At 48.2% G+C, this 14,520-nt stretch overlaps 1 protein-coding gene across 1 annotated transcript in view; it reads right to left on the reverse strand.

The window, feature by feature from the left end:
• CECR2 (CECR2 histone acetyl-lysine reader) overlaps positions 1 to 14,520 on the reverse strand; it is a 92,788-nt gene that overhangs the window by 8,903 nt on the left and 69,365 nt on the right. Inside the window, exons 4-12 of the mRNA XM_066550366.1 lie at positions 13,922 to 14,061; positions 13,357 to 13,461; positions 12,701 to 12,750; positions 10,242 to 10,411; positions 9,442 to 9,519; positions 4,432 to 4,588; positions 604 to 733; positions 299 to 336; positions 122 to 213 (exon numbers count right to left, since the gene is read on the reverse strand). Coding sequence (XP_066406463.1) covers positions 122 to 213; positions 299 to 336; positions 604 to 733; positions 4,432 to 4,588; positions 9,442 to 9,519; positions 10,242 to 10,411; positions 12,701 to 12,750; positions 13,357 to 13,461; positions 13,922 to 14,061 — 960 coding nt within the window. The remainder of the gene's footprint in view (positions 1 to 121; positions 214 to 298; positions 337 to 603; positions 734 to 4,431; positions 4,589 to 9,441; positions 9,520 to 10,241; positions 10,412 to 12,700; positions 12,751 to 13,356; positions 13,462 to 13,921; positions 14,062 to 14,520) is intronic.

Here is a 14,520-nt window from a genome sequence, read left to right on the forward strand (position 1 = left end):
CCAGAATCATGGAGATCAACTGTGAGAGTAATACAGCCCATCAAACTTCAAAACACTTCCAAAAAACTGCATCCCAGTCAACAAAGGGCATCAGTCAAGATGGCTGGGCCACTTTCCATACCTTAATGATCTGGTAGTAGTTGGGAGCATAGGATTCATCAACAGGCTCCAAGAAGGGCCAAGAGTCCTTGTGAGCCTTCACCACATCTAGAACTGGCAGTAGCAAGAGAAAGGTGAATGGTTACACTCACAAACACACAGAAGCATTTCACTTTGAGAAAGCTGGAGCGGGACTAACCTTTGTACATGGCTGTGAACTCATCGTCCAGTTCAAAGCTGTAACGGGAAGCACCATAGTGAATATGCAGACTGAGAATAGATAAGACATGCTCTGTACTTCATCTTCTCCTCCACCCATGCAGTGCCATCATGCAGGCCTCCTCACAAACACTCCTCTCATATGGACCAAACCCAGATGTTTCTCAGCTTACTCCTCTCACTGCTCTCCATCCTGCATTCCTGTGAATGATCACACTCCTCTCCTTGCCATACTTACTCTGCTTCAATACACTTGTGTGCTGCAATGCCCAATTGTGTACTCACATGTCCTTGGTCCTTCGCTCCTCCCTGCCAGGGGAACTGGGATCCAAGTGGGAAAGCTCAGGGGGCAGCTCCTTCCCCTGTGCCAGCAGCCACGCCCGCTCTTCACGAAGTTTCCTCCTCCTGGCCCGTTCTGCAGTGGGAAGAGATGAAAAACCATTCAGCACTCTTGGCCCATATTTGGCAGGGAAACAGAAGGTGTTCCCGCAGCTCTCAAGAGCTCCAGTGAGATGGTCTTGTTCTTTCAGCAAAAGCAGCACCAGCACAGGAGCAGGTGAGGTGAGAATACAGTGCACCATCACCACGCCTCATCATCCTCCCTTGGTTACAGTCACAGATTTTGAAACACCACTGTAACACAGATGCTGCCTTAGGCAACTTCCAGAAGTGGTGTGGCACAAAGAGGGAAGCTCAACACCCAGCCCTAGGCACAGCACAGCACTATGGCAAGAGCTGGCTTGTTGTTATCTTCCTTTAGGGGCTTCACCTCAGGCAGGTGAACTTGAGGCAGCTTTGCACAGAATGGGATGAGGAGCAGTGCTGAGGGAGGGAAGTTCTACCAGCTGAGTGGCAATGAGTAACTGGGGTCATTGTTATCCTCCATGGCTGGCTTTGGGAAGATTGCTCAGGTAGGTCCTCATGGCCAGCAGCCAGAGTGAGCAACCTGCCACACACGAGGGCCACTGGGACAGCTTTTGTTTAAAGAAGTGAGACACAGGAAGAAGCAATGCTGGTAATATAACCTGTGGTTTGCAACCAGACAGCTGGCCAACAGATTGCTTCATAATAGAAAGTTTATGGGCTCTTATGAACCTCATTTCCTTTTTCTTATAGGAAATCTGAATTCATTTGACTTGTGAAACACCTGTGGTTGGACCAACCTTCTGCAGGAGCAGAATTCTGTGAAAGTAATGTTCAGGGAGAGATGTCACAGGAACAGGCCATGTCAGGGAACACCCAGAGTGAAAGAAAGATGAGGGAGACTTGGCTATCACACTCTGGCAGAGGCTCTGCCTTTGGAAAATGCCAACTACTCAAGAGATACCACCTCCGGTGGAAAAATGTTTATTAAAGCCCTACTCTGTCAGTGGAAAATAAATTTGGGATGGAGGTTGAGAGCACAAGAAAAGTAGGAATAGCTACAAGGTGAGTGTTTGTAGGGACATTCATTGGCAGATATGTCAAAGACTGGTGAAAGAAAGCCCAGATTTGTTGTTAGAAGACTCAGGGTAGCACTGAAGTTGGGATTATAGGACTTGCATCTTAGGTGTCCCACAGAATCTAAGAGAATTGCCTGACCAGAAGTCCAACACCCCATTTCAGGTAACAGGGAATATCTGAGTCCAAGCACTGTTCAGAATTCATGCTGCTTTCATAAAATTTGCAATCCTTAGATGGCATTGCAATGGCTGCCTAAGTGAGAAAGCTGAGGAGAACATGAAGTGATTATTTGGGCAGCAAATGGAAAATCTCATGACAAGAGCAGCCAAGAGGTAAAGCTTGTGTAGATTGTAGAAATCCACCAACGTCTGCCATGGATCTGACCTGGTAAACTGACAGCAATCAAGGAGTGCTACCCTGGTACCAGATCTCAGCTAGGATTAATAGCAGGAGCCTCTACCACAGCTAGTGATTAACATTGTGTGCTCAAGATCACTGCCAGAGCTCATTCTCATACTGTTGGCCCAGGTCAAGTCCTACCCAGCAGCTTTCAAAATCTAAATAATGCCCTAAAAAATACCTCAAACAGTTAGAAACTCATATATGTGAGAGATTATGTTGAAGCAGCACCTGGAAAGAGAACTGGGAAACTCTAACCTGCTGTTGTGGTAGAAATGTAGAAAGCTTCCCTCACTTATAAATTCAGGAGAGTGCAGATGGGCCCAGCAGGAAACTTGCTACCTGGGGGCTGTGTTGGAGCTGGGGAAAGTGTAATCTTGGGCTGGAAACAGGAATGTGATGTTAAAACAGGAATACCATCCAAAACTGAGAAGTGAACTTCATTACAGAGAAGATATTCCACATCTCCCCTCTACAGAAGGCCATAAAAAATTAATACTACATTCCAAACAGACTGAAAATTAGAGGAAAATCTTTGTTACCCTAAAATTTCTGTTGTCAGATGTCCAGTTTTAACAAGTCTGAACCAAGTAAAACAAATGACTTAATTTTCAAATCATTTCCTCTCCATCATAACTGACATCAGAACTGTCATGACAACAAATGCTAGTGGTGGGTATGCTCGGTACTAAGAAAAGATCATTAAGGAGCCAGTTTTACCTGGAGAGCTGCTTATTCTAGGGATAAAAAAATACTGTAGTGATTGAACTGAACAAGTCAACATAACCTTTGCAAACAGGTTTTGCACCAGCTTAAAAGAAGACTTCTCCTGACTAAGCCTAAATGGACTAGAAAAGAGTTTAAACTAAGTGAAAGAAACTGCACAAAACAAAATTAAAGCACCTGTGCCAATAAAAGCAAGAATGTATGCTAACTTCTCTTGAAAGAGGCTACTGCTCAACCTCACACCAGTTTCTTTGCATGGCTCTGATGTCTTTGAATCCAGCGATGTAATGATTGCATTTACCCAGAAAAGGAAATGGCTTATAACAAACCAAAACTATTTTACAGGAACATTTATCTTTGCAGCTCTTGTGGAACTTCATGACTAATTTTGTCGATAAAGATGAAGCATTAAACCACAGAGAATATGCAATTTGCCAGGGGAAGCAGATATCTGTGGCAGATATGGGAGCTGGGTGAGTCTAGATTTAAAGCACCTGATTAGCTAGGACTAGCAACCAGGAATACACGAAGGCCAAGGAAGTAATTGGTTTCTCTAATGGTTAGAAAGGTAAGCAGGTAAAAGAAGCTATTCTTAGATAATATCTGGCCTCCTACCAAACATCTGGTAGCAAACTGTTTCATTTTGGAAAGTTTAGAAGGGTAGCATGAACTTAATATTTTTTTTCCCTTTTCTGATTCTTTATCCACTTTGGGACTCAATTATACTGATCCTGCTCCACACTGCCACAGCTTTCTGAGGACGTTCAGCCTTTCCATGGAACTACAACAGCCCAGCCAGTCACTGTGGAAGGAAAGTTAAAGGAATGGCCCATAAGGGAGGCCAACAGAGAGAAATGAGCTTGCTCTGACACCCATACCTACATATACTGCCTGCTGTCTGTGCCTTGATCTGATGCATTCAACACAACATGGTTGTTTGCTCCAGAACAGCTTAAATCAACATTTAATTCACAACCACAAACGTTTTAGACCAACACCTGAAATTGCCACCTCTGGTGCCCTATGTAGCCTGTCCCTTCATCTTTAGTTCTCCAATTGGTAAGGCCAGGAGTAATATAAAAATACTACTCTTGCTACTCCCATGTTATCCCATTCCCTTTCTCCTCAAAGGGAATTCTTCTTCCATCATGCATTGGGCCAAAAGAACCAAATGCTATCCCAGTGAGAGAAAAGCAAGCTAATCCTGCACACAGGGAAATCATGAGGAGGCAAGTGGGGAGACAGAACTGAGAAACAACATGAATAGTAGGAGAAAAAAATTTACAGCTGGGGCAAGGAAGAAAATTAGCACAATTTGAAGAAGACAACACAGTCTAAAGGTGCCCTAGAGAACAGCCACCAACACTGAGAGGACAGACAAAGGAAAAGAAACTACACTCAGACCAACTTATCAAAGGTAAGCACAAGAAAAGATTCTCATTAGCAAGTCTGGCAGGGGAGGAATGCAAATGGCAGACTTTAATTCAAGATCTCAGTCTTGACTTTGAAAGCTTCCACTCCTGTTCCACACTGGCTCCACGTTACCTTCCACTGCTTTGACCTTCTCCTCCATCTCCCTCTTCCTCTCCTCCTTTAGCAGCTGTTCCTGCTCCCTCTTCTGCACTGCTATAAGGATCTGGCGCTCCTCCTCTTCCTCTCTGCGCCTCTGCTTCTCCATTGAGCTCAGCACATTTGGGTTTACCTGTAACACAGTGATGCACCAAAAATTGTAACTCAGTGGCTCATTGAATGCTGAGCAGAGGCAGGTTTACTTGAAGGAGGTATTAAAGCACACCTACAATGGATGACTGGGAGGAAAAAAAGGGGGAGAAAAGGATTTGAATGTACGATTTCCTAGATGAAAAGCAACATAGAAAGGGAAGTTATTTGCCAAGCAATGAAATCCTACTGACACAAGGACAATGGAAGGAGAAGCGATGGGTTAGACAAGCTGCCATTCTGTCAGGGATGCACCACCCGCATTTCTCTTCCCTTCTGGGCAAAGGATTCAGGCTGTTGACACCCTTACACAACACCTCTACCTCTTCCAGCTAGCAGAGCTCTGACTGTAAGTGTGAGAAGGACTACTTTGCCAAACCTGTCTCTGCTGCAAAACACAGAATACTTCAATAGGAAAAGCATCTGGTACAGCCCTGCGTCAAGGTAGCATTAGGAATGTTTTCCTTTCCTGTTCAAAATTTCTGTGTGCTAATCTCCCCTGAACTGGCTCTCATTTGTTTGTTTGGACAGTTTTCCTGCTGGGTCCCAAAACCAGTTCTCTCATTCAAGGACACCTGGCTCTTTATTGCCCCACTTTCTCACCTCCTCACTGCCAGCAGGCTGCAAGGCTGTGTTTGATCCTACTTAAGACTTCAGGCTTCCCAGACCGGGGACTGCCTGCTTCTATTTCTCCAGTAAAGTATGAGGTATGTATATGGAAGTGTGGAATTATCTTTATTACCTTAATTTAGTTCTAAGACAAATGTATCAGTCATCCACCAGCCACTCCTACCCCTGTGACCAAGATATTCTTCCTCCATCATGCATTGGGCCAAAAGAACCAAATGCTATCCCAGTGAGAGCAAAGCAAGCTAATCCTGCACAGGGATATCAGCAGGGAATATCAACCAGAAAAAACAATGTCCCTACAGTTTGCTCCAACTTCACTTTCAGGGAATAACCAGCAACCACCACTTAGGCAGAAGGCATTTCCTGAGGATTAGCAATCAGCCGGGGTCCGTTGGCTGCTGCTCAGACCATCAACTTCTCCAGGCCCATTATTAATCCCCAGGGAAAAAAATAAAAAATTCTGGCACCACGATTACTATTTTGTCCTTGTTTCATTGCCCAGGAATGGAACCTGGGGGTGTTTTGATGAACACCTAGAAATGTTGTCTGGTTTCACTGCACATTCATTCCCCCTCTGCCTCCCCTTCCCCTACACAGCCCTGTGCTGCCCTACAAACTCCCACTCCAGTTGTCTGTAGATGAGCACCATGCATCATCACCAGCAGAAACAATACATTAAGAGAATTATGCTTCACCCACCAACAGTCACAGAGAAGTGTCCAAGAGAGGGTCATGGGACTCTTGACAAAATTAGGACCATATCCTGCATTTAGGGACAGATTGGGCAATAAAACCCACCTATTCTGTGCTGATCCTTTAAGGTGAAACTCAGAGCTTCATCTCACAAGGGAACCATTCTCTTATTTTCCATTTTATATCTTTCTCAAAATGTTATCACTTTACACATCTATCTCTTTCCTAGGGAAATCATTCTGTGAGTTCAGGTGCCTTGAGATTAGCCAGCTTCTCCTCACAATCAGTTTGAAATTTGTTTCTCAACCCCTCATTCCATCCAATTATTCCTAGTTATGCTCTTCTGGCTGAACATAAATTCTCCTTCTCTTCAGTCACATTCCAGCCTTTACCTTATGGACTCCTCAGACACTTACACAACACTCCCACATTTCTACAGCTAGATTAAATGTTTTCTTATAAAGCAATCCTTTCAGTTCCTTGGCATGATTATTCCAGTTGTCTCTCAGACCTTTCCTCCCTGATCAATATCCAAACACCAAGATGCCCAGGACTGTGCTATGACAAGGACAACAGGTCAAGATCCTAGAGAATTTGGTTCCACATTTCCACTTCTGATTCTTTTTATATCCCTTTCTTAAAAGCTCTGCCATCTGATTTGCTACTTGTGAGCTGCAAACAACTTCCTTTCAGGCCTGATCCTGACCACTGTCAAACAGTTTTCCTCTGACTTTCTTGACAAATCTTTAAATTGCAATAGGAACCAAAAGAGCCAGGTAAAGAGAAAGAGGTGGAGCAGGAACCCGCCACCAAACTTGGTATGTCAAGATATTTTGTAATGAGGATGTGACCATCAGCCTTTACATTCTCAAACCACTACATGTAAGCCAGCCTGGCATGTTAGGATTTCTTTGATTGCTGGTACACAGGTGAGACCTTCCCTTTCCCTAGATTAATACAACTTCCATCACTCATAGCCTAAGGAAACAGGAACACAACATGCAAGCTGCAGTGCTCACACCAGAACCTCTCCAAGCCTGCAGGGCACACTCAGCACCCTCAGCATTAACGGCATGACACAGGATCCACAGCATGCTCCAGAGCAAGCCAACACAAATATGGCATCAACAAAGCACTTTTAAACAAAGGAGAGGGTGTCATCCTACCAGATCTAGAAAGCAAAGGGAAAAGCAGAAACCACAAACACAGCACAGTGAGCCCCAGGGACTGCAGTAGACACCCACAATTGCACTTACTCCCTGCAGCACTTGCAGGGCAGCAACAGTGCTGCATGGGCTCTTTGAGACACTTCAGACACAGAAACAACCTGATTTTCAGAGGTACCTCTGCCTGATGTCCCACCTAAGTCCATTGGGGATGAGTGTGCTCAACTCAGGGTTAAAAAAATACACAAACACGAACCAGTAAACTCCTACTGGGTTGGTGGAAGCAGACACTTGTTGGAATGACAAAAGCAAGAACCAAGCACAAGTTAAACTTCCTTCCTGACTACGGAGGAGGCAAAAGGAGGTGGCAAAAGGACAGGACTCTTCTCCAGCTTCCTCCCCACTCAGAGGATAAACACCACAGAGACCAAGGCATCACCGCCTCCTTCCCTCCGGCAGAGAGCACTCCAGGACACAACATCGCTGCTGTCCCCTGCCCTGAGACTCTGAAACAGCCAAACTTCTGCCTTTAGCTCTGCTCTCCAGACACTGGGTATCAGACTTCAGGGGCAGGAGGCCAGAAGGCGCGGGTGCCCTGAGTGCCCTGGCCCCTCATCTGCCAAACCTTCCCCACTCAGGTTTCCGCAGCAGCTCTCCTAATGAGGGTGCTGCTCAGGCGGCTCTTAATGAGGAGCTAATCTGAACCACCTGTTGAGAAATCCCCTGCAGGATCAGGAGCCCATGGATCAGTTACATCTCCAACTCAAGCAGCAGCCAGGAGAAGGAGGTCACCTGTACCGGGCTGAGGCTTTGTCCCCCAGGCTCGCCGGCTGCCCACCCCGGCTTGAGGAATAAGCCATCAGACATGCTGGCACTTCCCTGGCTGTCCCATGGCAGGGATGGCCTCACATCCTGCTGGGGAGCAGTGTGACCATCACCACTGTGGTGCTGGCTGGCTCCCTGTCCCGGCACAGCATGTGCCAGGAGGGCCTCTGCTCGCTGGAAAGGTTTCACTGGCCCACAGGCAGCAATTAACAGCCCTCTGCTGCTGCAGACCTGGAGCACCTGCGGTACTGATTAGCATCATTCAGGCTCCATGTGTTTCCCACTCCCCTCCTCCTCTGGGATTTCTGCTGCCTGTGAACAACCATGTGTCCCTGTGCTTCCTGCATGGTGGGCTTTGCAGAGAGCAATTCTGGCCCCAAACTGACCATCGCTGGGGTCTCATTTTCCTCTCGGCAGGCTTTTATCTGCAGCATGATGAGAGGTTCTTCCTTCCTTTTATTCATCTGTTTCTAAGTAATTACATTTATTGCACAGGGACCTGTACTTTCTCCTTTGTTTTGGGGGAACCCCTGACTCTAGCTCACATGGCATATTCCCTGCAGCCTAATTTCCCAGGATTTGACAAAACACCAGGTAACTACGTTTCCATTACATCTACAGTGAGAGATTATGCCTCAGCCTGATAGAATTGAGACAATTTTTTCCTCTGAGGCTAATCTGGTGTTGTCTGACCGATTGCTTTGGGTAGCAGTTGCCAGTTCAAAGACCCCCCATCTCCACGGCCCCGTGTCCCTGCCTGTGCTGGTGTGGCTGTTAGGGGCTGTGTGGTGAACTGGATCGGAAAACTGATCTATGTTAAAAATAACCCCGACCAAAGAAAAAGGTTATATTTAACTCCAGTCATTTTCCTGGGTCTGGTTCACTGCACAGACCCTCAAGCAGCAGCAGTGCTGTTGCACTGATGGGGCAGAGAGGAGATGAGGGTGAGGAGGCACGGAAAGCGCCGTTTGAGCCCACAAGGCTGCAGTTTGATAAGCATTTCTTTAGGCAGCCTAAATTGTGACTTCCATTTCCAGCTGACCCCCTCCTAGCTCAGCTCCATACTGCATCAGTCATTCTCTCCCTTGGCGCTATCTACACCCTCATGTGTTTGCAGCCTCACGTTTTCCCCTTGGCTGAATTTCTGTCATTTCCCTTTGTAAGCCGGTTCTTCTAGCCCTCTCATCCTTCTTCAACTTTTCTTTGAACTGCCTCGAATGTGCCAGCACTTTCATTGAAGTGGAATTCCCCAGACTGAGCGCAGATTTCCATATGCAGCTGCAGCGGGGTCTGCGGCGGGGCCGGTTCCCTGTGCGATCCAGAGGGCAGCACCTCCCTGCTCGCCATAGAAACCCCGGGTGTCAGCCTGCCTTTGACGGGCATTACCACCCATCTCTCTTTCAGCACAGGCACTTTCAAGCGACTCCTTCCCACTGAATGGCGATGCTGCGGTTTATTTCTTCCCCCAGGAGGCATCTGCTCTGCCTCCCTCCGTCGTCCTCCCCCTCGCACCCCCCCTCACCTCCTGCTTGATTGGTTTGATGGGCTGATGGTCAGACATCCACCTGGGAGAAAACTCTGTCCGCTGCAGACGCTTCTCCTGAAACAGGGTTGAGAATTGAGGGAAGGAAAAAGAGAGTGGAGGAAATTAGGGCACATCGGTGACACTGGCAGGAGAAACTCTGAGGGCTAGAAGTGACCATGAAATCCCTATTATCTTTACAAGGGTAGCAAACAAGCAAACTGAACTCAATCCAAGAACAGCACGCTGACTGCAGAGCCTGTTTTACAAAGCCATCCAGCCGAAGGATCCCTTTCCAGATCTGTCCCACCTGGAAACACTCAGCTGACGGACAACACCCCTCAGAGTTTTGGGGCTTAGCTAGGACAGCTAAGCAGCCAGTGCCCCTTCAGCAGAGCCAGCAGAGAAAGGGCAGTAAAAGCAGAATCACAGGCAGTTTGCATAGAAAAGCCAGGCTGTAAATCGCAGCAGTTCAAAAGCACAGAGATCCCCTGCTAGCAGGAAAGGGCCACAGGACACGGCTGAAGACAGTAACCCCTTCAGCCATCCTACCTACACTGCTGTGCAATCACCAACCAGATCCTCGAGCACTGACTCCAGCACTGCCACTGCATGGGGGAGAGTCTTCCCCCCATCCACACATCCTCAACAGCCCCAGCATCCATTTGACTTGCAGGCTGTAGGTGCAGGGAGCAGAACGGGCTGACAGGCTGCTTGGATTTAGCTCTCCTTCACTCAGCAAGCATCCATGCTCTTGGAAGTGGTCAAAGAGAGGTAAACAGGATGTCATGTCTCCTCACCTTCTGTGCAATCATGTTGCAGATCTCCGGCAGGAAGTCTTCACTCAAGAGTTTGTAGAGCTGCCTCTCTCTAAGGGAAGTCCTCTCTCTGAAGCTCTCTGTGACCTGCCTCCACTCCTCTTCCGTCTGGCACAGCAACCACCATGTCCCACGGCCAGGCCCCTGGGACCCTTCAAAAACATGAAAGGATGTTATCTCCACAGCAGTTATGACTAACAGCTCCTCTCAATCCCTTCTCTTCTCCCCTCAGGGCTCAGGAAGAGTAAAAGACACTGGCAAAGGCCACTGTTACAGAAAATATTCCATTTGCTATAGACCCAAAGCTCTCTTCATGCACCAGAAGCACTGCTGCCTCTGAGAGTGATGCCGAGATAGAGAGGAAGTACTCAGGTGAAGAAATAATGGTGCCACGTGGCAACACACAGGTAGTGTGACATTCCTGTAGCAAGGCCACATTCCAGTTATTGTAGACTGGAGAAAATAATTTAATTTGTTTTTTGTAATGGGGGCTGTCAGCCAGAGCAGGACATAGGGAACTGCAAATGCCTGATTTAGTCTGGCAGTAGAATAAAGTCATCAAAAAATAATGTAATTTGAAATAAGCTTTTTTTTTTTTAAAGCACTGCAAACCATTTCTGCAGGGAAACAAATCCTCCTGGTCTCTGCAAATGAAATATTTTGTTTGCAGGCACTTGAAAGAGCAGAAGAGGAAGCAAAGGACAGGGTTCATCAGGCTGCCAGATGAGGGGGAAGTTCCAAAAGTTCACATCCCATCCCTGCTCCATCCAGAGTGGGATTGAAGCAGATCACCCACTGCTCTGAAGCATGTCCCAACCACCAAGACACTTTGAGAGCTGTTCCACCTTGTGTGAAACATTTGAATATTAATTGTGAAGGAAGGGCTCTCTTGCATTGTGGTTGGAACACCCACCTGGAGAAAGGGAATGTGGTTCCTGCTCCACAAATGTTTACAGAGCAGGGAAGCCTCATGGGTTGCAACTTGTATGCTTTTGCCCCAGGATGCTCTCTGAGCAGAAAAAGGTTGTTGCTCTTTTTTTTTTTTTTTTGGAGTGGGGAAAGTTTTGGATCAGACACCTTCAGGCTGAGGGGGTTCTCAGCTCCCTCCAGACTTTTCTAGGGCTAACCACTGGCTCTGGGAAAGACAGCAATGGTCATCAGCACCACTGGCAGATGTCATGCACCTTCTGAATATATTTTCAAGCAAACTTACAATGAAAAATAAAAAGAAGTAAAAAAGGTGAATCTGACTCTGGGCTCTTTGTGGATCTGAAGTGTGAGTGGCTGTGACATGCAAACTGTCAGGTCATCCTAGGAAGGCTGAAAAGCTGCAGGCTCCCTCCAGCACGTGCCCTCTGTCAGGTGCCTGGGGTGCAGTGGCTGTGGCACAGAGTTTCAGCTGTGGGAATGCACAGGGGACTGGTAACTGAGACACCAAAGGTCCAGCCCTATGCTGGCTCTGCTGCTCTGGCTACACAAAGCCATCCATCCCTTGCCCACGTGCAGCAGGGAGCTTACCTGCATCCTGCCCCTAGAGCCTGCATCCTTGTTTCTCATTCCCTTGCCAGCTGCCCACGGACAACTCATCTCAATAGCAAACAGGACTGAGGCACTGCTTTGTGCCAGCAGAAGATTACTCTGCAGCTGAAGTGACACAATTTGCTGAAGACAATGATCTGATAAAACCCCCAGTGCCTCACGCGCATCGCTCTGGCTCTGCCGCCCAGCTCCGGAGAAGCCGGAGTGGCCGCCAGGAAATCTGAAGACAAAGAGCAAATGGAAGGAGGCACGGGAAAGACAATGCCACCCTTGCCTTTTATTGTGAGGCAACAGGCAGGCCGGGTCCCTGGGTTTTGTGGAAGCCAGTGGATACACATGTATGACAAATGAGTCCCAGCTCCCTTGAACTCACTTTCACATCATGTTGCTAACTCGCTTTTTGCCTCGTTAACCCTTAGCTGGGTACCCCCAAGACATTGTTTACCACTCCCAGCCACCCGATGGCCACGAGGAAGGAAAAGTGAGAGGATCAAAAAGGTTCTTCCTTCCCTGTCTTAGCATCACTGACACCACTCTCTTCCCCATCTGAAAAACACACCTGCTAACAAGAGGGGTGTGTTTTTACCTTACCCCTGGGAGACTGAGGACCATTCACAGCCTGCTTTTTTAGGTGAGCCTTTGAATTCCAGTGTATCCCAGCAGGTTAGGTTTCTTCATCCCCAACTCAGCCATGACAAAATAGGAAGCCTGCAGGTGCCCAGGCTCCAAAATGCCAGGCAGTCTGTAACACAAGCCCCTCCTTCCAAACTTGGCCCCAACCATCAGCAGAAGGACTCTCCTGAGAAAGGCTGGGCTGTCTTTCAGGCATCTCTCTGGGTTTTGATAATTTAAGAGCCTTATTAGCGGGTGGTATCAACCCCAATACTGCAAAATCTCTTTACCATTTCTTATCTGAGTCTCGTGGATAAGCAAGCTTTCTTCTGCCTTCTCCCTACCAAAAAAGAAAGAGAAGGAGAGATACAATAAGTACATCACATCACCAAAACACACACTATTTCTGAGGAGAAAAATAGGGAACACCGCATTATTCAGTGCAGAGCAAAACCAAGAAAAGAACACTGTAGAACACACATTTGATACATATTTTCAATTATATATATCTATCATAGCTTCATAAAGTTTTTATTAGTGAAGGGAGCAGGATGAAGTTTGGCAAGTACAGTATCTCAGTTTTTAAGGGAAGCATCCCAAAATCTATATGGACTCGAGTGGCCAGGATTTCTGGCTTCAAGCCACACAATGAAAGTATACTTTATCAGGAGCAAATTCCCTAGCACTGCATGGTGGAACTGCATTTGAAGTGAGGTGGTTGGAAGAGTGATGCCCACTGTTTCACCAAAGTTCCAGCTCAGTCAGAATCCGCTTTGGAGAGTAATCAAAGCATCCACCAAGTCTGAGTTTGTTTCACTTCTGAGTTGCTTTGAAATGATGGCCGCATGGTATATACATAATTATTGGGGGAACCCCAGAGATACATTATACTTCCCTCTGGGAATGTATGTATTTTATATCTGTTGCAGGGAGAACCCTTCCATACCTCAGCAAATTTTCCTCCAGTAGTTTTTTCCGCTTTGGAGGTCGCCCTCGTCTCTTGCCCGTTTTCCCAGGAACATTTGGGGTGTTTGTCTGCCCCCCACATCCCCTGAAAAATGGCAAAACCACCATGAAATATCTGCCAGCAAGGCAACCGAGGCTGGCAGGATGGGAGAGGGGCACGGAAATCGGAACAGCTGCTAGGATCCCAACCAAAGGAGGGATTAAATCAGAGCAGCAACAGGACGGGGAGGGGAGAGGAGGGATTCCCACTGGCTGGGAGCCGCCGGTGCGGGGCAGCCAGGCAGGAATGCGGTGGGGCAGGCAGCATCGCTCCCACAGCAGGCTCTGCCGGTGCCACAAAGGCTGCAGGCTGCCTGGACACAATGCATGGCTGCATGGCAGCCCCCAGCCTGCTTGGCAACTCGGGTCCCGCCCGCGCTGCCCCTCCCCAGGCCCCGCTCCCCCCGGCACAACAGCAGTCAGGCGGAGGAGCCCCCTCCAGCCTGGGCCGTGCCGCCCTCGCCCCTGCACCCAGACATGGGAGGGGGTGTGTGAGGGGCTGTTACCTGTCTGCAGCCAGCTCCCCGTTGGGTTTGCCCTGCACCGGGTCCTCCTTGTACATCCTGGTGCCGTAGAAGTACCAGTACAGGGCGCCGCTGCTGTCCTCGCCCAGCGGCTCCACGCGGAGGCTGTCGGCGTCCAAGCCCTGCGCCCACCGGGAGCCCCCCGCCAGACGGTGACAAGTTGAAAAGCGGCCACATTGTCACACAAAACATGATGACACCCCTCGGTAAACACCTCCCTCCCTCCTTCCTTCCCTCCCACCATGCCACAGCAGCAGTACAGCTGCTCCTCCCGGCCGAGCTGGGAAAATGTTACTCCAGGGGGAAGATGACGTTCTCTCTCTGTCCAGGGAGGGATTTAGATTGGCATCTCTAATTTGAATGGCCTCTCTCGTTTTAACATTTCATCTCTGGTGCTCCTGACAGGGAAGGTCTAATTAGTGCTGGCGACAGTCACGCACAGCCCTGAGAAGCTCCCTCCCCCCCTCCCCTGCTCTACCCTCCCCCAGCTCCCCCAGTATACTTCATCCCCATCCTTTCATCTCACAGCATCCCTCAGCAAGGCAGCAGTCTCTGCTCTCACAGCCCTGCCATTACTATTA

Source organism: Molothrus aeneus, chromosome 5 (genome assembly GCF_037042795.1).
Source record: "Molothrus aeneus isolate 106 chromosome 5, BPBGC_Maene_1.0, whole genome shotgun sequence".
In the NCBI taxonomy this organism is placed as follows: domain Eukaryota; kingdom Metazoa; phylum Chordata; class Aves; order Passeriformes; family Icteridae; genus Molothrus; species Molothrus aeneus.